This window comes from Oreochromis aureus, linkage group 11 (assembly GCF_013358895.1).
Source record: "Oreochromis aureus strain Israel breed Guangdong linkage group 11, ZZ_aureus, whole genome shotgun sequence".
Taxonomy (NCBI): domain Eukaryota; kingdom Metazoa; phylum Chordata; class Actinopteri; order Cichliformes; family Cichlidae; genus Oreochromis; species Oreochromis aureus.
The window spans coordinates 25073062-25094434 of NC_052952.1; the positions used below are offsets into that span (position 1 = coordinate 25073062).

General features: G+C 37.3%; 1 protein-coding gene and 1 long non-coding RNA gene across 2 annotated transcripts; one reads left to right on the forward strand and one right to left on the reverse strand.

Moving 5' to 3' along the window:
* Positions 1–437: 437 nt before the first annotated feature.
* LOC116309517 (meprin A subunit beta-like) lies at positions 438–6024 on the reverse strand. Its single transcript, XM_039619864.1, has 14 exons — positions 5894–6024; positions 5750–5775; positions 5554–5638; positions 5042–5159; positions 4658–4836; positions 4223–4441; positions 3314–3475; positions 2901–3131; positions 2337–2789; positions 2077–2250; positions 1830–1935; positions 1592–1636; positions 1410–1454; positions 438–646 (listed from the first exon to the last, which is right to left on the reverse strand). Exons 2-14 carry the CDS (start codon positions 5753–5755, stop codon positions 568–570), a joined length of 1902 nt encoding a protein of 633 aa, XP_039475798.1. The 5' UTR covers positions 5756–5775; positions 5894–6024; the 3' UTR covers positions 438–567.
* A 12257-nt stretch (positions 6025–18281) lies between these two features.
* On the forward strand, positions 18282–20844 carry LOC120442848. The gene is made up of 3 exons (XR_005614982.1): positions 18282–18382; positions 19200–19500; positions 20328–20844. It is a non-coding gene; the product is annotated as an uncharacterized LOC120442848 (long non-coding RNA).
* Positions 20845–21373: the final 529 nt, after the last annotated feature.

Here is a 21373-nt window from a genome sequence, read left to right on the forward strand (position 1 = left end):
CATGATGATCCATTGGACTGCCAAATTAATTATTTTCTGTATCTCAGTATATCATTTTCAGTTCTTCCAAGTGATCTCTTCTTATTAAAATTCAAGCAACACACACACAAAAAATAGAGGACCAAGAATGTTTTTGATTTAAAGGTTATTTATTTTGTGTTTTGTTAAACATCAGCACACCAACAACTGAGAAAGCACACTGTGGCTAATCATTATAGTATATTTTTCCTCACTATATTTTAACAACTTAAAACTCCTGTAGATTTCTTGTGATTGAACATTGCAGTAAACAAAACTATGAAACTATATTTGATTAAAAAGCTTTATTTAGTTTATTTATTCTCTATGTTATGGACAAAAAAATAAAAATATTGTTGCAAATGATTATTTTAAAGACAAAAACCACAATGAAAAGTTCCTCCACCAAAAAAAAAATAATTACATTAGGAAAATCTATAATAAATCAAAAATAAATCAATATAGTAAAACAATAAAAAATATCTAAAATGAATCTGGCAGTCTTTGGTGCTGTCCATGTAACGAGTCCAGATGTGGATGAAATATACATCAAGGCATCAAAAGCATCAGTGCTAGCAGGAGTGTGAGGACAGGAGAGACCATCATACCAGGAGAGAAGCCAACAGTGCTACAGAAGGAAGAAAGGAATTAATTATATAAGTGATGTACAGATAGTTCATGATAAGTCACAAAGTTCAGAATCGCTATCACTGTTGTTGTGTTTTACAACAGTACTGAAAACAATTTTTCTTTTTACTATTGAGAAGCACTTTGGTGTACCTCTGGTCTTTAAATGTGCTATATAAATAAAGTTGTATTGTACTGTAAAGATGTGCTGGGCAAAATCTATGTGGGCTTCAAGCTGCAACAAATAATACACTCATTTGTTTTGTAGGTTACAACAGCACTGAAAACAATTAATTATTATGACATCACGCAAGTGGTGCATTAATGGTACGATAGACTTTTCAACATTAGCCTTGCCAGTATCAGATCTAAAATTTTGTCATCATCATCATAGCATAAGAGCCTGTGAAAGTCAAAGTATTGTATTGTATGTATTTGAAAATAACATACCCGTTTTAGACCCTGCATCAAATATTTAAAGCATGCATCTTGTTTTTCTACTTCTTTGGTCTTCTCCTTTAAGTGTTCATCACTGGGCATTAGCTTCCTCAATCTCAGCCCGTTCCTAGGATCCTCCACTGGTACACTAATCCCCTGCATGTTCTCCTTTGCTACAATTTTTCTGCTGACTATCCTTAAACAGAACTTTTTGTGTTGATCGCTATCATTAGTATAACATCTAAATTTTCAGGTCCACTAGATTTTACAGCTTGTGACAACAACACATTCTTATAGACAGAACATATTTGAGAAGATTGTCATACCCAACATCTGTTGTGTCTGGAATTGGAATTGTGGTGGGTGAGATCCTGTAAACATTAAAGCATTTTTGAACAGGTAACTAAAACTCTTACATAAGTAAGAGTTTTAGTGTTTCTGTTTGACAGAAACACATTCTATTTATAAAAAACAAACAAACAGAAAACGTTTGAGAACATTGGAGTACCTGTCATCTGTTGTGTATGAGGGTGGAATGGAGGTTGGTGAGATCCTGTAAAAGTTAAGGCATTTTTGGAGGGGTATTAAAACTCTCAAGTTGTTAGAGTTTCATGCATTAACTTTTACATCTAGCAACAACACTTATTTTTGCAAGCTGCTTAAAAATGCATGAGAAAATTGCAGTATCTTGTTTCATATAACACCTTGTGTCTTCACATTAATCGTAATTTAACAATATGTCCTACCATGATGAGCAGTTTCCTTTATCCTGGTCTTCAGGAGGAAGTGTAATTTTTACTGTTCTCGCTTGAGGACATGGCAGCGAACTTCCATTAACTAGAGGCGTGAGATCTATCGGAATTAAGAAATTAAAATAATCATAGAAAACTTCACTTTGTTGTTGTGTAAAATGATTCAAATGTTTCATACATTTCTTTTGTAAAAGTTTCAGGTACAGTATTTAAGTTTAGCAATGAAAATTTTTTAATTTGCCTTGTAAAGTGAAGATGAAAATGGTGCTTCCTCCCTTAAGGTAATCTCTGGATTGGATGTCTTTCAAAGATGCAAAATTTCTATAACCATATAGGGTATTAACATAGATGGTTTCATTGTTCTCGTCAACAATTTGACTTCCAACCTCACGAGGTTTGCCCCAAATTAGTACTCCTGTTTACAGAAAGCATACATAACATAGTGGTTAATAGTTTAGTTGGTACATTTTTAAGGATTTCTTCATGTTTCTGTAAACATACCACTGGAGCTGAGCAGATTTGGGTCAGTGGTGAGACTATTTTGCCTTGACATCTGTAGCTGAATGTTGGGGTTCTGATCCACCATTTGGACAGTAAATTGCCTTTGTGGGCAAGGCCATTCCAGTTGGTCATCATAGACACCAGAGACAAGATGCACATATACTCCAAAATCTGTCTGGCGGAGATTTAACGCTACCCGGTAAGCATAGCCCTCACTGGAGTACTGCCTTGGGCTATATATCCAGTCCGGAGTATCACTAGTGTTCCAAAGTGTCTCAAAATCATTAATCTGCCAGGTTCCATCTGGACACTCAAGCTCTGAGAGATTGATGTCATCAATAGAGAAGCCGCCTGTAGAGTTTCCTGCTCCTTTACGAACCTCAAACTCCACCTGGAACTGCTTGGTGGCATTTAGAGGAACATGGTGGAGAGTCCAGTGAGATGTTGGTGGACCTGGAGGGAGAATTTTTGGATTAATTGTCTTTGTGACAAAATGTAAAATGTCAAAATTTACACTTTATCTGGAAAAAATCATAGCTTATAATCACACAAGTGAACCATTACCAGTGATCTGTCCCATGAGGTAGAGAGTTCCTGTGGAGTCCCGTTCATCTTGAAACTCTCTGATCCAGATGTTAAGTTCATCTGACTCGCTCCCATTGTGGTAATAGTAGAACTGCAGACACTGGACATGACACTCCCTCTGGGGACTCATCCTCTTTGTCTCCAGCCAGGCTGAGTCACCCTCCTGACCTGATTCTGTGCTGGCATACACGAAGAAACCTGCATCCTGACCTACAATACAGTTCAAAATTATCTTACATCAGATCTTTAAGTCTTAAGTATCAAAAGTATTTATTACTATCTCTGGCAGCTTACTTTTAAAGTTAATAATGCTGAGGTGGAAAAGTAGATTTTTCCATTTAAAACTGTATATTAAACACTGTTATAAACAAATACAACATTTGAAACCTTACCTTGATTACCATTTCCACTGGGCAGATTGGTGTGGTCAGAGCTGGGACCACTATAAACAGCTGTTACCATTTCCCAGCCATTGCCACTCTTTGAACAGCGGTTCATTTGACACGTGTTCCCATTAATAAAGCCACAGTACATCTTAAAGGCTATGGATGAGCCTGTAGAGATGAATTAAAAGCACTTGTTTTCCCTTTCTTTTTTTGATACACAGGTACTTCATGTGACAGAGTGAATCATAGTATTAGCATACACTTGTGTTGTAGGCTTTTATTAGTTGACTCGCATCAACTCCAAAACAGTCACCTCTTTAAACTGTAATCATCCAAAATGGTTGGATTGCTTAGCCACAGGCACTTTTTGTACACATATTCAGAAGTTGTATGTATCTTGATCTTAATTATTGACTATGAGCAGCAGAAAGTTGTTCATTAGAGTGCCAATGAAATTGCTGAAAGTGCTGCCTGACATGGACATGGCATGTTGATTTTTGTATGAATTAAACAAATGGCCTGAGGTTATTTGGTGATTATAAATTGGCCATAGGTGTGAATGTGAGCAAGGCTGTCTGTTTCTTTGTCTTCACCCATGCAATCTGTCCAGGGTGTATTATCTGTTTTCCTGAGAAGTGCAAGCAGTCAAGAGGCAGACTGATTTATAATTCAATAAATTTGATTATGAAGTTAGTAGTTGACACAGAACAGCACTGATGGATTGTTCAAATATGTAATTGACCTGTGCTTTTGTTTTTCTTGTCAGGGTTGTGCAGTGTGAGTGTGACAAAGAAAATGGTTACTTTCTATTGGTTGAGGGCACAATATTCTCATGATGTTCTTAGTAACTTTAACAAATAATCCCAAAGCATTCCTAAAGCTGGATGCTGGTTCACTTAAACTTGAAGCACTTACTGCATTTGTAGAGTAGATTCAGCTCCTGAACATCACTAGTACTCATTTCCTCTCGTTGACCAATCAGATTCTGGAATTTTGGGTCTTTGGTGATAATTGTGGATCCTTTGCCGTTGGTGAAATCATCTTTGCCATAGTGCATCACAGACAAGTAGTCATATGGGACTCCGTGGGTGGTGCTGTTATCACTGCCAACTATTCTAAAGTTGCTCTTGTAAGCTATAAAAATCATATATAAAAGTCAAACATCACATATTCTCTTGAAAAGATTTTGATATTGTGAATACTTTTAATATTTCTAAGACTGTTTTAACTGTTTCGAAGTGGTTAATTCATTTCTGCAGATTACCTTATATAGTTTTAAGATAAGTATGTGAATAGAAATATTAAAGAAGACATTAACATCATAATAAGTAGTATAAATATTAATCAAACCTTCAAGGATGTTTCCAAAGTTAATCATCACATAATCATCTCTGTCATATCTGGACTGTTCATGGTAGAAGCCAAGAGCATGAAGGAACTCGTGTTCAACAATGGCAATGTAACCACAGCCTGTTCCAATGGAGAGTTCCTGTCCATTGGAAAATATTTGCCCAATGTATGACCAACATCTGAAATTAAAGACAATGATTAATATTTATCTTATATGTAGTTTTGTTTTATGTAATTTATTTTGTTTAGTCTATAAAATCACAATTAAATAAATAATAAAAGAGATACATAATATAACTTGCTTTGAAATAAAAAATATAAATTAATATTCATGTTAATTAAAACTAAATGGGCAATTTTATATTAAAAACAGCAAAAACATACCCATTTAACTGTTTGACAGAAATGTAATAGTCCTCAGAGTCCCTTGGTTTGAAATCAATGCATGATTTCAACCTGAACTGGTCAAAGGCCCTCAGAATGACTCCTTTAGAATTAATGTCTACCATCATTCATGAGAGTTGTGATATAGAGATGAACAAAAAGATATGTTAGACAACTGATAGGTCCTATCCTTGATCATACCTATTACTCTATCTCTAAAGCATAATGTTCTAAAAATCTTTCTAAGTGCTTTAGCAGAGATGTGAGCTACTTTGCATAACTGCATGGTACAAAACTATATCAGTCAATAAAGTTTGTTCACTTGAAGTTGGTGCTGCTTTCTTTTTCCATTATGTAACTCCTATGCAATAAAAGTGTCCAGCTGACATGTATCAATAATTGGATTTTTTTAAGTAACAGGGTAACAAGGTGTGGGCCCATAGAAATAGTGAAATTAGTATTTTTTTCAAATGTATGTAATGTAATGTGTATGTAATGAAATACATATTTACCAAGTTCGTTATTCAACACATAGGGGACTGGGGATTTCCACAGCATGTTTTCATTAATAATGGTACTCCTCTGCATGTTTGTAGGCTGAAGAAAAAGAAACTGTCTCTTATAACTTTGCATTGAAATAACAAATCAAAGTTATGTTCCATATAGACGTTTTAAGCATTAATATATTTGATCTAAAAAAAAACCTACCTCCATGATATCATCATGTAAGAATTCTAAGATAAAGTGTCACAAATTTAGAAAACAAGTCACTAGTCAAAAAAAGTTGCATGAAAATGAAAAAACAAAAGTCTTATAAAATGCATTTAGTTAAGAGTCAATCTTGAACTTTACCCTTGTTTATTTCAGGAATGTCCTTTACTTCACCAATGTCTGCAAAAACACATCAGGTGCCTCCGTATACAGATTTCACATTAACAAGCAGTAATAAAATGAAATGGAAAATATCACATATTAAAACTTACCTACTATTTCTGGTCCAGTCTGCAAAAATATCAAAATAATATTGAAATAAATATTCATTTAACAATCATTTAACATACTGCATTATGTACATCATTCGCCTCGGCTGGTGTTTGATTTGTGCAGTATGAATAAAATTGAATAAAATTGAATTGCATGTAATAATGTAAATAACTGATTTTTTGTGTGATAGTTTTTCTTGTGATATTTAATATTCAGTATTATTTTTAAATGACTTAATTACTAACAAAACAAATATTAACAAAAAAACCCATTGACATTTAAGATTTCTTATTTGGATGGATAGGTAAATTTAAAAAAAAAAAAAGTAATCACTTACTGGGTTTAAGGAAAATGTTTCTGAAATTGCCATGCTGACAATGAGAAAAACAAACCCTTTCATCCTCATGGTGTGTCTTTAATGGAACCTAAATCAATAGAGATTCTTTTAAGAATGATGAAAACCTATCACAAAATTTTATACATAAAAACGTATGCAGCTGAAGCATACAATCTAATACATATTTAACTTTATTTAACTTCATTTCAATGGTTTTAGTTAGCCATTAATTTCAATTTGTTCTCACAGAAATATGAAACTTGTATTTACCTTGTGCCACACTTGTCTCTTCCTCAACTGCATGAGAAGTTGTGCCTGGGACAGCAGTGTTAGAACCAGTTTTATACCACTAAAGCTACGTGCCTGACATATCAGACAATCATGAATATTAAATCTGGTTTTGCTCCTGCTTTAGCCCACATCGTCAGTTCCTGTTATCTGATGTCTGTGACATTAACAAATCATGAGTATTTGCATTACTTAAAGAAAACAGACATTACTTGCCTGGCCACATTTTTGCGGCCTTCCCCATTCTAGAGGTTTTGACCTTATTTATATCTCGTAACTCATTACACAAACATATGTACTATATGCCTTACACACGTCCTAGCATCTCTCTATATGAAATTGGGTTCTGGTCAATTTTGCTCTCTTCCCGGCTCCATCTTTGTAACAGAAACTTTAAAGAACAGAGTGTTTTATGCCTACACATTTTTGACTAAGAAACTTTTCCAGTTCAACTTGGCTCCCTCTGTTTTCAGGGTGGGCCATTTATATGGATACACCGTAATAAAATGGGAATGGTTGGTGATATTAAAGTCCTGTTTGTGGCACATTAGTATATGTGAGGGGGCAAACTCCTCAAGATGGGTGGTGACCATGGTGGCCATTTAGAAGTCGGCCATCTTGGACACAACTTTTGTTTTTTCAATAGGAAGAGGGTCATGTGACACATCAAACTTATTGGTAATGTCACAAGAAAAACAATGGTGTGCTTGGTTTTAACGTAACTTTATTCTTTCATGAGTTATTTACAAGTTTCTCTTTGTTCACAGCCATTGACATGTCGAAGAGGTTAACACGTGAGGAGCGGATCGAAATTGTGTTGATATCTGGTGAACGCAGTAACCGGGTCATTGCAGCAGATTTCAATGCAAGACACCATACGAGACCAGCCATCTCCCATGCTACAGTTAGCAAACTGCTTGCTAAGTTTCGTGAAACTGGTTCAGTGTTGGATTTGCCAAAATGTGAACGCAAGAAAACTGTCACTAATGAAGAAACATCAGTGGCTGTCCTAGCTTCATTCAGCAAGAGCCCACAGCGTAACACTCGCTACATGTCACTGGAGAGTGGCATTAGTCGAACATCCCTTCGGCAGATATTAGCTACTCACAAATGGCACCCTTACAAACTCCAGCTACTGCAGCATCTCAACGAGGATGACCCAGATCGGCATACAGAATTTGCAGAATGGGCAAAACAAATTTGGAACAGGACCCTCAGTTCACGCAGAAGATTTTGTTCAGTGATGAGGCAAACTTTTATGCGAATGGTGAAGTTAACAAACAAAACCACCGCTATTGGTCTGACACTAACCCACATTGGATGGATCTCTCCAAGACTGTTGGATAGTGGTGCAATGGATCAACAATCTCACGGTTCGGATCGGATCACGGTTTTAAGTCACGGATTGGATCAATTTTCGGATCAGCAAAAATAGAAAAAAAAGACAAAAATTCGAGTCGCCATTTAAGTATTTTTTGTGCCTATTAAAAAACATTCAACTGAAGACTCCACGCACTTATATAAAAACAAATTAAGGTGCAATATGGACATTATGGACCATGCTGGGCATCCTCTGGATCCTCTGCACACAGCCGTAAACAACCAGAGGAGTCTGTTCAGTGACAGGTTGCTTCTCCCAAAGTCAAGGACCAGCAGACTTAAAAAGTCCTTTGTCCCACACGCCATCAAACTGTTTAACTCCTCGCTGGAGGGGAGAGGGAGGGGAAACGGGGCCAAAGGAGGGGGGAACAAGTAAGCTGTAGTGCTTTTTCACTGTGCAATAGTTTTTGTTAATATCCAACGGTGTAATAGACTCACAATACTTGAAATGTGCCGTTCCCTTGTATTCTTATTCCTGTTTATTCTATCTATCCCTTTTGTATTCTCTGTATTTATATATGTGTATATATGGTATATTTCTGCTCACATTCTGCAACTTCTGTCAGTGCTGTGCTTCTGGAAACTGAATTTCCCGGAGGAACCCATCCGAGGGATAAATAGAGTTTCATCTAATCTAATGTAATCTATAGGGCAGTACAGGGCTTTGTATCTACCACTCCGCTGTGATATAATGAGCGGTCACGGTCACGTGGCTTTCCATTGCCCTGGAGGTCCACCCATTTGTAGTTAGAGCAACAGAAGATGCCTGGGACAGTTCAGCCATAGCTTTAAACTTTTCCTGCTCATACATGCTAGGAACGATCTTGTCACACTGAAGTGCACGTGCAACGAGATATCATAGCGTGGCTGAAGCACATTCATCACAGTTTAAACCCCTTGTTTTGCACAACGGAATACAGCCTCCCGTCTGCAGCTAAACACCCCAATAGCTTTTGTAATAGCTTTAGGCCAGTTGGATTGGGCAGCAAAAGGCTGCTTAAATGCCGCAAACTCCTGTGCTCCGACACTTGGACCGCTAGCGCTGGCCATAACTATCGCTTGACAGACTGACCACGCGCACCATACACATACTTTTTTTTTCTTTTTCGAATCTTCGGATCACGTACGTACCGAACCGTGGAGTGGGATCGGTTCGGATTTCGGATCAACCGTGATCCGTTGCACCACTACTGTTGGAACAACAAAGTGATGGTTTGGTGTGGTATATGGGGTACAACGATAGTGGGTCCATTCTTCATCAATGGAAACCTCAAGGCCACTGGATATTTGAAATTGCTACATGATGATGTGTTTCCCTCTTTATGCACTGAAGCTGGCACATTCCCTGAGTTTTTCCAGCAAGATGATGCACCACCACATTATGGGTGCCAGGTCCGAGCATTCCTGGATGAACAGTTTCCTGGAAAGTGGATTGGTCGTCGTGGGCCAGTTGAATGGCCCCCAAGGTCTCCCGATCTGACCCCCTTAGACTTTGGGGTGATCTGAAGGCAATTGTCTATGGCAGACCTTCCCAAAGTGTGGGGCCCGCCCCCTAGGGGGGGCGCAGAGCCATTGCAGGGGGGGCGTGGTGTGAAAAGGGAAAAAAAAAAAAAAAAAACAACGCTTGGACACTGCTAGCACAGGGCACCCACACAAACGCAAAGCAGGAGATGACGCATAGCTGAATATGTTTCCAAACCAACTTCATTTTAAGCCAAAGACTAGAAAATATGGTGAAGCATATCTTCCCTTTGGCTTCACCTGCACAAGTGCCAAGGTAGGTCTCCCCTGCAGAATTGGTTTTCCCTTCGTCGGGAGCAGGGGTTGGGCTCTTCAAATCACGGACAAACAGTATCCCACATTCTTGATTTTTAGTTCACAAATACTTGTTATAATCAGTGTTGGGTAAGTTACTTTAAAAAAGTAATTAATTACTAATTACTTAGTCAATGTTGTATTTAAAATACTTATCTAATTACTGTGTCAGAAAAGTAACTTGCTTACCAAATAAGTAATTTAACTAAATACTTCTTAAAATCCCTATAAAGCTTGAGTGGAAAAACAATAGAAATTAAACTCTTTAAATAATAAATACATTTTTTTTAAGACGGAGACTCTACAGTACGCAGCGGCATGTCTTCCACAATGTCACCTGCAATTATTTTTTAAGCTCACCTTCAGACACTTTCTGTGCTGCTGAAGTAAAATCAAGTTTTGCCTGCTTAGCAGGAGTTGCCGCGGTGTTATCCATGGATGATGAACAAGGATCACTCAGGAGTGTTCGTTTGTGCTCTCGTGTCAGGCGCTTCAGTAGATTACTCGTGCTATTAACAGCAGCCGATAGTTTTTTCTCCCCAGGACATAGCTTACATATTACTGTAATATTCTTGTCTGCTTGTTTCAGAATGGTAAATGGTAAATGGCCTGTATTTGCATAGCGCTTTTACTAGTCCCTAAGGACCCCAAAGCGCTTTACACAACCAGTCGTCCACCCATTCACACACACATTCACACACTGGTGATGGCAAGCTACATTGTAGCCACAGCCATCCTGGGACGCACTGACAGAGGCGAGAGAGAGAAAAGTGAAGAGTATGTCCATTTCATAAAACGCATGATCTGATATCGTCGTGTTGGTGTTGTTCCCAGATCATCACACTAAATGTTGTTCCAGGATCAACATTGCAAGTGACCAATGAGAATGTTGTGACGTCATACTTTTGTGACTTCGGGAAAAACCGCCGTAAAACAAAAAAATGTAGTTAAGCTGCGAGAAACCGCCTATGTCCGCCGATCAACGGACCCTGACCCTAATCCTAACCCTAACCCTTTAATAAACGGTAAGCAGAATTGATATTGTCCTTGCAACATTGGAATTTCGTAAATGCACGAATGGCTTGGCGCGCAAAAGAATAACGTCACAACAATGTGATTGGTCACTTGCAATGTTGAACCTGGAACAACATTTTCATGATGATCTGGGAACAACACCAACACGACGATATCAGATCATCCTCATAAAACAGCCACTCGCTTCAGCCGAGTCTGACATCTTCCACTTTAGAATACGACTATGCAGCAAACTGGCACGAAATGACGTGCACCTGCACTACAGTGATGTTAAAGCGGCAGAGTTTATACTTCTATGTTTAGAAGATAAATTATTGAAATTAAATAATGATATTCAGCGAGTGTAATTATTTTACAATGTAACGCAAGTACATTGTAAGTAACTGTAATTAAAATACCTAAAAATGAACAATAATTAGTTACTCTACTTTTTCAGTGGAAAAGTAATTTAATTACAGTAACGCGTTACTTAACGCATTACACCCAACACTGGTTGTAATGACTAACTACTCCTGACATTTTGGAGATGTTAGCTCTTTATACAGTAAAGTTACAGTGGGATACAAATAATATCAGGCGGATCCTGCCACGATTTGTTCCCCCTGTCTAAATCACGACACACAGTATCCCACAGCTGTTTGTGTTTTTAAACCCATTTTGCACAGAGAGGCATTTTTTGAAAAATGTATTGATAACAATGTTGAGCATTATTACACAGGAAAAAAACAACTACATGTAAAACAATAATAATGACGCCTCTGCCTTTCTAAATGGAGGGACAGTACTGCATGTGTATATGTAAGCGTGTAAAACCTGAAGATAGAGACAAAATACTATTAATCTGACTATCTGCCATTCTGCAATTCATCTCATGTAAACAATAACGTGGCGCACAGCGTGAAGTGAAAAAAGGCACATACCTTTGACGTTGTGTGATGAACTCTGTAATCCTCGTCCACACGTACACGCAAAAAAGGAGTTTTAAAAAATCTCCGTTTTCGGTGATTCGAAACGCCGTTTACGTGTGGACGAAACAGCTGCGTTTTCAAACCGTATAGGTGTGGACGTAGCATAAAAGAGTTAGTAGTTTATTTTCGTACTACCTGTAATTTATTGCAGATTACTTGTATTTGCTTAATTGTTTACTAAATGTTTGAGGTGTGAAATAAACCGCAATGGAGCAAAGTATGGGTGTATGGTTGGAGGATGTGTTTGTGCGTGCGTGCGTGTGTGTGCGTGCGCGGGGGGGGGCGAACATTTTTCATGTTAAACAAAGGGGGCCCAGCTAAAAGAGTTTGGGAACCACTGGTCTATGGTGTGAAGATACGAGATGTGCAGCACCTGAAACTACGGATACTTGATGCCTGTGCTGGCATTTCTCCTGTAGTGTTGCTATCAGTGTGTGAAGAGTGGGAGAAGAGGGTTGCATTGACAATCCAACACAATGGGCAGCACATTGAACACATTTTATAAGTGGTCAGAAACTTGTAAATAACTCATGAAAGAATAAAGTTACGTTGAAACCAAGAACACCATTGTTTTTCTTGTGACATTACCAATAAGTTTGATGTGTCACATGGCCCCCTTCCTATTGAAAAAACAAAAGTTGTATCCAAGATGGCCGACTTCTAAATGGCCACCATGGTCACCACCCATCTTGAGGAGTTTGCCCCCTCACATATACCACAATGTGCCACAAACAGGACTTTAATATCACCAACCATTCCCATTTTATTACGGTGTATCCATATAAATGGCCCACCCTGTACACTAATCATAAATGTCCCTATGGTTTGTTTTTTTGGTAAGACAATTATTTTTACTGATTTGTTTTTTCTAATTATAATTATCTACAAAAAAAAGTTTTGTGTCTAAAATAACAGAGTAGTAAGTATGTGTAGCTCAGGGGCCACTTCAGAATCCAAATGCTCCATTTAGTGAGACAAATTTGCAAAAAGCATCTCCTCATTCAAGGCCACCTGCGTCGATCGAAGATTGTTGACTTTTGCCTAACCGAGTGAAGGGACACTTCCTTGGCTTTCTCTAAAACATAGAATATACCAAGATGCATTTGGTGAAATCTAAAGACTGTCTTACACAATGCTGCCACCGTGTGACCAAATTTAGTAACATCAGCTGAACCTCTGGCTGCCCATTTGAAATGCACATTCCAACACTCAATTCACAACAGATAAACAAAGAGCAGATTTACCTCCACCCCAAAATTTTTAGGGAAGTCTTACTTCACCAAAGTGGTAAACTAAATTGTGAAATCTTGTGTTTACACATATGTATATTATATTATTTAAATTATTGACACCTGTTGAACAATACGTAAACATTACAGAAAAGCACTATATAAGAATCAGTCCATTTACAATAGAAAGCACCTTGAGGTGACTGTTGTTGTGACTTGATATTGTATAAATAAAACTGAACTGAATTGAACTGACAGAGAAGGGGGCAAGTAGATTATTGGATTTGTGTAGTGATGTCAGTATTGAGTTTGATCGTCTGCAGTTCACTTTAATGACTCTGCATATTATGTCATGTTTTTGTTTTTTTTCATCTGAGGCTGCATTTAAATCATATTAGAACCTGGTAAAGACCCCACATAATTATGCTTTTTAATATGCTCTCAAAACTTAGAACTGAAAGAAGCTTTACTTTCATTTTCATTGGTGGAACATACTGGCAGTATAGTTACGTGGAAGAATGTAAAATACGTTGTACATATGGAAGAGATAGGAAACTTCCTCCTGAATGATTACTATTTAATTATTATAGCAAGATAAAAGGTTAGGAAACTATGGTAGGGGTCCTAATCTTGCCCTTGTTTTCTTTCTTTTCTTTTTTAACAAAGCACCTTAAATGCACAAGCCATGTAATATGGTCACCAGTGATGTGTATCTATAAGGAGAATTGTGTCAGGACGCTTCATCTGTGACCCAAGATTTTGCACTTGTTTTGTATTTTTGATTTCTTATGATGTATTGGAGAAATGTTAAGTTCTAGTGTTTATTATTAGTATGTCTCAGGTAGGTTTCAGTCTAGTTAATGTTATCAGCCATGCTTCCTTGTTTAGGTGTCATTTCCTGTTTCCTATGTAAGTCTGTCTTGTCCTCTATGTATAACCTTTAGTTATGCCTGTGCCTCATCCCCTTTATCAGATTATCTTCCCATATGTACAACATACTGTACATTATTGCATGTAACTGCCAGCATGTTGCACCCCTACAGTTTTGTGAATAAGAAAAGTAAACTGTCTTTCAGTTCTAAGGTTTAATGTATGAGGGAATTATGGATACACCTCCCCCATCCAGAAAACCAACAACTGCAAATCATAGCATGCAGAGGGGAAAGCAAAAAGAAGCCAACTAGTACAGCAGTGCCAATGTCAAATATCCAGACTTCAGTGGCAAAAGCACCCTTCTCTTTTTTAATTCATCAACTACTACAACATGCATTTGTTTGGACAGATTTGCAACAAAGTAAATTCCAAGGCATGTTGAGTCCAATGGGTAGCTGAAAGGGGCATTATGGTTTTCAAAGACCTAACACACAGTGCTTTGACAACTTAGCTAACCTTGTAAAATGTTTGTAACAATAAGAATCTTTCCCCCTACCCTGAAACAGTTATCTCCCATGGAGCAAGAAACACATGTCTGTCCTTCAGCATATTTTCTGAACTGCTTACAAGTTCCAAGATCACTTAAAAATTACGTACGTAAAAATTACAGTAAATAACTGTAAAATGGCAACGGTAAATTACCATTAATAAAAAAAGAATATGTATATTAAATTTCTGTAAATTGAAAAACGGTGATTTGCTTTTAGTTTTCACACTGCTAATATGTTGAAAATATATTAATGTACTGTAATATGGCACATTGTCTTTGAAAACAACAGCAAAAATCTGTAACATTATTTACAATTAATCACCCTACAATTAACATAATAACTCTGTATGAATGACAATCTTTCCTGCTTTTTTCATTTGAATTTACGATTTACAACTGTATGTTAATTACTCAAAACATACTGTACTTTTAATTTTAACAAAATGTCAAAGCATTGTTAGAATTATTGTGAAAATTACAGTGATTTTTTTTTAAATATTAACAAGCTCAGGCAGTTTGATAAAACAGCATATCTTAACAGTAAATACAATCAATTACTAAAAATAAAAAAATATGTATATTTCTTTAAGTTCTACGGTCTCACCAAGTATAACACAGCTATTTACAATGAAAAAAAAATATTTTGTGGCATACGGAGGTTTAAATCATGGATTTACCACTGTTCAGTCCGTGTTCAATCTGTTTGAGTGTGATACCACCTGCTGAAATTAAAATTAATTGATCAAAATGAAATACAAAAAAATAATGAAATAATGTTAATAAAATAATTGGTGTAGTTTGCAAGGTCAAGAGCAGTCAAAGAATGTGTTATAAAAGCTGTAACAATCAGTCTCTTTGAAAAGTCTCATTTATATGCACGTTTTGGAGACAATGCATCACGTCTAAACCGTCACCTCTACCTCTCTCTCTCTCTCTCTCTCTACACACACACACACACATATATATATATATATATATATATATATATATATATATACATATATAGATAGATATATATATATGTATAAAAACTTAGCCGAGGAGGGTACCAGGGGCGATTCTAGGATCAGAGCTTTGGGGGTGCTGAGCACCCAGAGAGCTGCCCATGCAGGCAAGGTAAATGTTACTCGTCACGATGAGACTTCTTCCCTGTCTCTGTGAGTCCCTGCATCCTTAAATGTCTCCAGTTGTCCCAAGTTCCCTCTGACTGTCTCCTTGGTGCATTTAACCCCTGTTCCTCCCTGTCCTCATCGTCTGTTGTCTTCATCTCCATTATCAGTCATCATAATTTTACCCTCTCTGTGCAAATCTGCAAATTTCTTTATCAAATCATATGATTCTTAAATTCATCAAGTCTCTCTGTGCCTGGGTCCCGGTCACAAAACATGACATCACTGTTTTGTACATTTTAACACAATTTAATCCCCACATTTGTGAAAGAAAAGCAAAACACTTTTTTGAAAAGTCTGTAACAAAACCATCAAATCTGATAAAGGTTATTTAAATACTGCTAAAGACTACTACTGCCAAAGAACAATGGATTGGAATTTTAAAAAAAATACATATCCTAACCTTAATTACTGCGGGAGAATAATGAATGATGCTCATAGTGAGTAAAAAGTAAACTGAGTGCATTTTTTGGACAGAGATTCACTTTTAAAGTGTATGTATAATACAATACAGATACATAAAAATACACTCCAAAAATAGAAGAGTCCTTGAACTGTACAAAATATTATTAAAAAATTTAAAAAATGGAGACACCTTGGCCTATGGTACAATGTATTCAATGTATGAAAAGATCTTTACTGCAGATACTACTATGCAGATTTTTTTCTTTTCTTTTATCCTATGTCACCTCACCTTGAGGTTGGTAAATCTGTCTATCACATTTTGGTGGTCAAGTCTCTCAAGCATCTCTTTCTCAGCTGACATCACAGCCAGGTGCTGGAGTCTGCTTTGACCCATGGTCCTTCTCAGCCAGGTATGGAGCTGACTCAAGACACTAAAAGACCTTTCACAGCTACAGCTTCTAACTAGGTTTGTTAGGGCAACCTGAATAACAGTTTTCAGTGTGGGGAAGATCTGATTATCCAGAAGATTGTACAATGTTAACACATCTGGAATGGCACCAGCCTCACTCTTGAGCTTCAAAAAGTTTTTGGCAACCGTGACTTCCTCTGACTGAAGTTCAATATGGTAATGCAGTGCCAGGGCTGACAACCCAGTTTGTTTTACAGATTCTGTATAGCAGCTTTAACCCTAGAACACTATCGCTATAAATAGTAACACAATCACTAATGCCGGGTGATTTTTACCTGATATAATATAACCAATAAAAAGTAATCAAATATATCAAAATATGACAACACATGACAAATTAGAGTGGTCGTCTTTTACTTTCAACTGTGCCATGTCTAACAAAATGAAAAAAAAACCCTCCTAAAACAAAATAATGACTCTGGAAAGCTGGTCTTTGGTCCACCCATTCCTGGGAAATTTGAGACTTCCCTGGTGAAGGCACAGGCTCCTCGACACGCAAAACAGCTGCAGGAGAGAGAAATCATGTAAATGTATTTGCTCGGGTGTAAATCACCCGGCGATAGTGTTCTAGGGTTAATATAGGGAGAACACAACTTCCAGATTGTATGAGTAAAATTAGTTGGGGTTTTTTCTTTTCCAGTTTAACAGTTTCTGTTTTGCCTGTTAGTATTGCCTGTCTGTTTTCTTACCTGGTTCTTCCTGACCTTGTACTTTCTCCTCACGTTCTCCTCTTTCCTCTCTCCCTCTTTGGACTGACAATCATACACAAATAGATTGTATTCAATTAGATTAAAAAAATACTATTAAGATCACTAATAAAAAAGTCCACTCTCAGTGTACTTTCAACCAAAAGGCAAATAACCAAACCACATGTACATCTAATAAAGGATCTAAATATTGAAACACTGATCCAACATTATCCTTTATTGATGGATCATTTGATCTTACACTTTTACCTGAATATGGCTCCTTTTTTTGAAAAAAAGTTCCTCATATCCATTATCAAATCAATTCAAATCAATTTATTTATATAGCACTTTTCACAGGATAAAAACCACAAAGTGCTTCACATTAATATAAAACAGAAATACATAAAATACATTAATAATCAAACATACAGCACAAATCTAATTAAAAGCCAACTTAAATAAATGAGTCTTAAGCTGCTTTAAAAAAAAAAAAATACAATCAAGGCAACGTAATGATGGTGGAAGAGAATTCCACAACCTGGGGGCCACCGCTCTAAAAGATCTATCACCTCTGGTCTTAAAACGAGTTCGTGGGACTCCCTTTGATTAGATGATCTCAGGCTCCGAGAGGGAGCGTGGGGTTATAAAATATCAGAAATGTAGGCAGGGGCATCACAATTCAAAGCTTTAAAAGTCAGTACCAAGATTTTAAAATGAATTCTAAAATGTACTGGAAGCCAGTGTAATGAACATAGCACTGGTGTAATGTGCTCTCTTTTTCATGTCTTAGTTAAAAGCCTTGCATTATGAACCTGGCTGTCTCTCTGTACACACACACACACACACACACACACACACACACACACACACACACACAAAACAGACACGACAGGAGTTATAAGGTTAAGGCTGAAGCACCCCCAAAAATGGGCTAAAATCACCCCTGGAGGGTACTATTATTGTCACAGAGAGATAGTTGTCTGACTGTGAGGTACTGCAACAGCAGAGGGCACCAATACTCTTTGGAAGAGTGTAGTCCGCCAAACCAACAAAGAAGAAGATAGCGCCACTTCCAACGGTCCAGACTGACTCCGCTCAGCAAGGGAGGCCAGCAGCACCCTGCCCTGAACCAACAACCTTCTATTTCAATGTAAGTATATCATTAGACGTGAAATGTATATCAGCTGTAACCATAGTTCGCTTGGTCAGTTTTTTTGTTGCATTGAAAGCATTCTGTTACAGGCTTTGGCTTCAGTCCTGTTTAGTTTTCTGGAAAGTTCATGCTAATGCAGCAGGTTGAAGATTTTAGCTAGCTTTACTGTGAAACAAACACCAGTTTAATTTATCAGGAGCAGCTAAAGACAGTGTTTCTTGTGCCAAGTCAGTGAAGTCACTGAGGGGTTATGTATTTCATTGCGACCTGCTTCTGCCATCCTGACCATTGTAGAGGAAATTTGAAAAAATACATGAGTTGGGTCAGTCATATACTCTTCATAAGCTCACTACACTTCTTAAAACTGAAACAACATTATCTGATGAGGGTATTTCCAAGCTAAAGTCAGAATAGAACAGATCAGGTTGCATACTATGTACCTCTAAGAACGACTTCAAAATATTTGTTAGACTCTGATTTGTGGCAGAGATGTGTAACAGGTGAGCAATCAGCTCAGTCTTCATCAGATGTACTGTGTGACATTAGTGATGGTAAGATACTCAAAAGAGTAGTACTTTTTTTTTTTTTTTTTTTTTTAACCAAAATCCATTATGTTTCAAACTACTGCTATACCAAGATGCCTTTGAAGTTGTTAATCCTTTAGGTTATGGAAATAAATAGATAAAACTGTAGTTAAAGGGACCTTGTTTTGCATGCTGTAGATAATTTGGGCTCACATTGCACTGGTGGCTTCTGCTTTAGTCGTACACATCATTTCTGTAGATACTGTTTAATGACACAATCTGTTTTTCAGGGTGGTGATCCAAATCAGTGTGGAGCAGAATGCACCATAGAGATGTACAATTCTCCTGTTGAACACCTCAAGACTGTCCTGTGGGTATTGTGTACTGTAGCGTTGTCCTGTTGAAAAACCCAGTGGTTACCACACAGACGAGGGCCCTTAGTCACGAGGGATGCTCTCTGCAACATCTGGACATCACCAGCAGCTGTTTGACGCCCCTGCACCTCCTGAAGCTCCATTGTTCCACTGAAGGAAAAAGCACCCCAGACCATTGTGGCGCCCCCTCCACTGTGGAGCGTAGACAACATCTCAGGTGGGATCTGCTTGTCATGCCAGTAACATTGGAAACCATCAGGACCATCAAGGTTACATTTTTTTACAGGAGAAAAAAAAAAGTTATATTTTTTTCTCATCAGAGAATTTGTTTTTGAAGCCCTTCAGTCTCAGATGCCGTTTGCTGCAGTCGGCACCAGTAATGGCCTTAATTTGGGTTGAGGATTTTTAGGTCTTCCACTTCACGTTTTTGTTCCATAACCCCCAGGATCATTTAAGAAATGACCATCTTAACTGCATCACACCTCAGCAGCGATAGCGCACTGTGAGAGACCCTACTTATGCAGTTCAACAAGCCGACCATGTTCAAAAAGTAAAGTTTTTTTGCTTTTGCCATCAGGACATCCTGTCAGTCTGACTACCTGGAAGAAAATGATAATGAATCCACAGTTTTGCACAGATTTGGCCTTTTAAAGGCATGTGGTCCTAAACATTTAAACAGCTGTAAAACAGCCTTTCCCAGTTTAAGTTTATGAAATTTAAGTTAAATGTTTTGTCTCACTCCCATTTCTGCTTGTTGCATGTTGTTGGAACCTTGTTAAGATCCAACCATGCAAAAGATGATTTTTTTGCCATTTTTCAAGTGGTCTTAAACTTTTGATCGGGACTTTATTTAATAATCGATTAGTTTCTTCTGAATGGATTAGGAATGCTTTATGTCCGCATTGCAATGCATTACAATTGTAAATCATTATATGATTAATTGTGTCAGCTCTATTAAATGTAAGATTGTATATTTGCTTGATACATGTCTATTTGTTTTTGAAATGGGCAGTTTGCTTTATTGTGCTTTGTTTTTGCTTTCAGACTGCAAGGAAAGAACGCTAATCTACACCGAGCATCTGAAGAACAACATGCAAGTCCTCAACACATTGGATCCAAAACCTGTTCCAGTTCCTCAGACACCATCAGAGACTGTTTTGAAAGCCCTCTACTATCAAGTCTGGATAAAAAGAAACTTTGTCATCCACTGCAAGTATCAAGTGTTTTAAATTTTGTTTGACTGTTTATTATGTACTTATTTGTTTTTGGTTGTATTAAGTTTGATATTAATTAGATCAGTGCCTTTTTAGTCATTAATTTGATTATTAAATATTAACTGTTTAATTTAATCATTGTCTCTACTGGTTTTTATTAATGTTTCTAGCAAATTATGACAAAAAGTCAAAGAATGTAACTTTTATGCCAATTAGCCCTATTACGTTTATTACCTCATTTGTTGGACCTTAATTTTTTTAGACAACATTCTGGCTACAACAGCTGCCAATAATTTCGTGTAAATATGAACTTTTGAATAAAAAGCCATGTTTGGTAATTTACAGCTCTTCTGTGCTTTGTCAATCCGGTTGTTCAGTGATGACGCTACGAATCCTACTTCCGGGCCTAAAGTAGTCTGCGTTTAATATGGCTTTTGTGTTGTTAACATGTTTAATGCTTTGTATTTTCTTCTATTTAATCTCAAAAAGCTCCTAAAAACAGTCAGTGATCACCGTTGACCTCCCTCGGCTTTTATTACCGCTAATCATTTATTTAAGCTCAGTTTTTAAAACCTTACGATGTAACTACAGCACAGCCCATGCAGCAGTATATGAATAACTAACCTCGTATTGTGGATGGATTATCTCAGTTGTTCTCCTGGCTGAAGTTTGGTCCGTTTACAGCATCCTGCCATGCGATTACATTTGTTCCTGACCACTGAGAACACTCACGTTAACTTTTATCGAGTGGAAAAAAAGTTAGCTTGTTTATATTATGCTAACATAGCTGTGTCGCTAGCGGTCACATAGCACATCATTATATACCAGCTAGCCAAACTTCAGTAACCCTACAAACGTCACTGCTGTTTAGTTTTC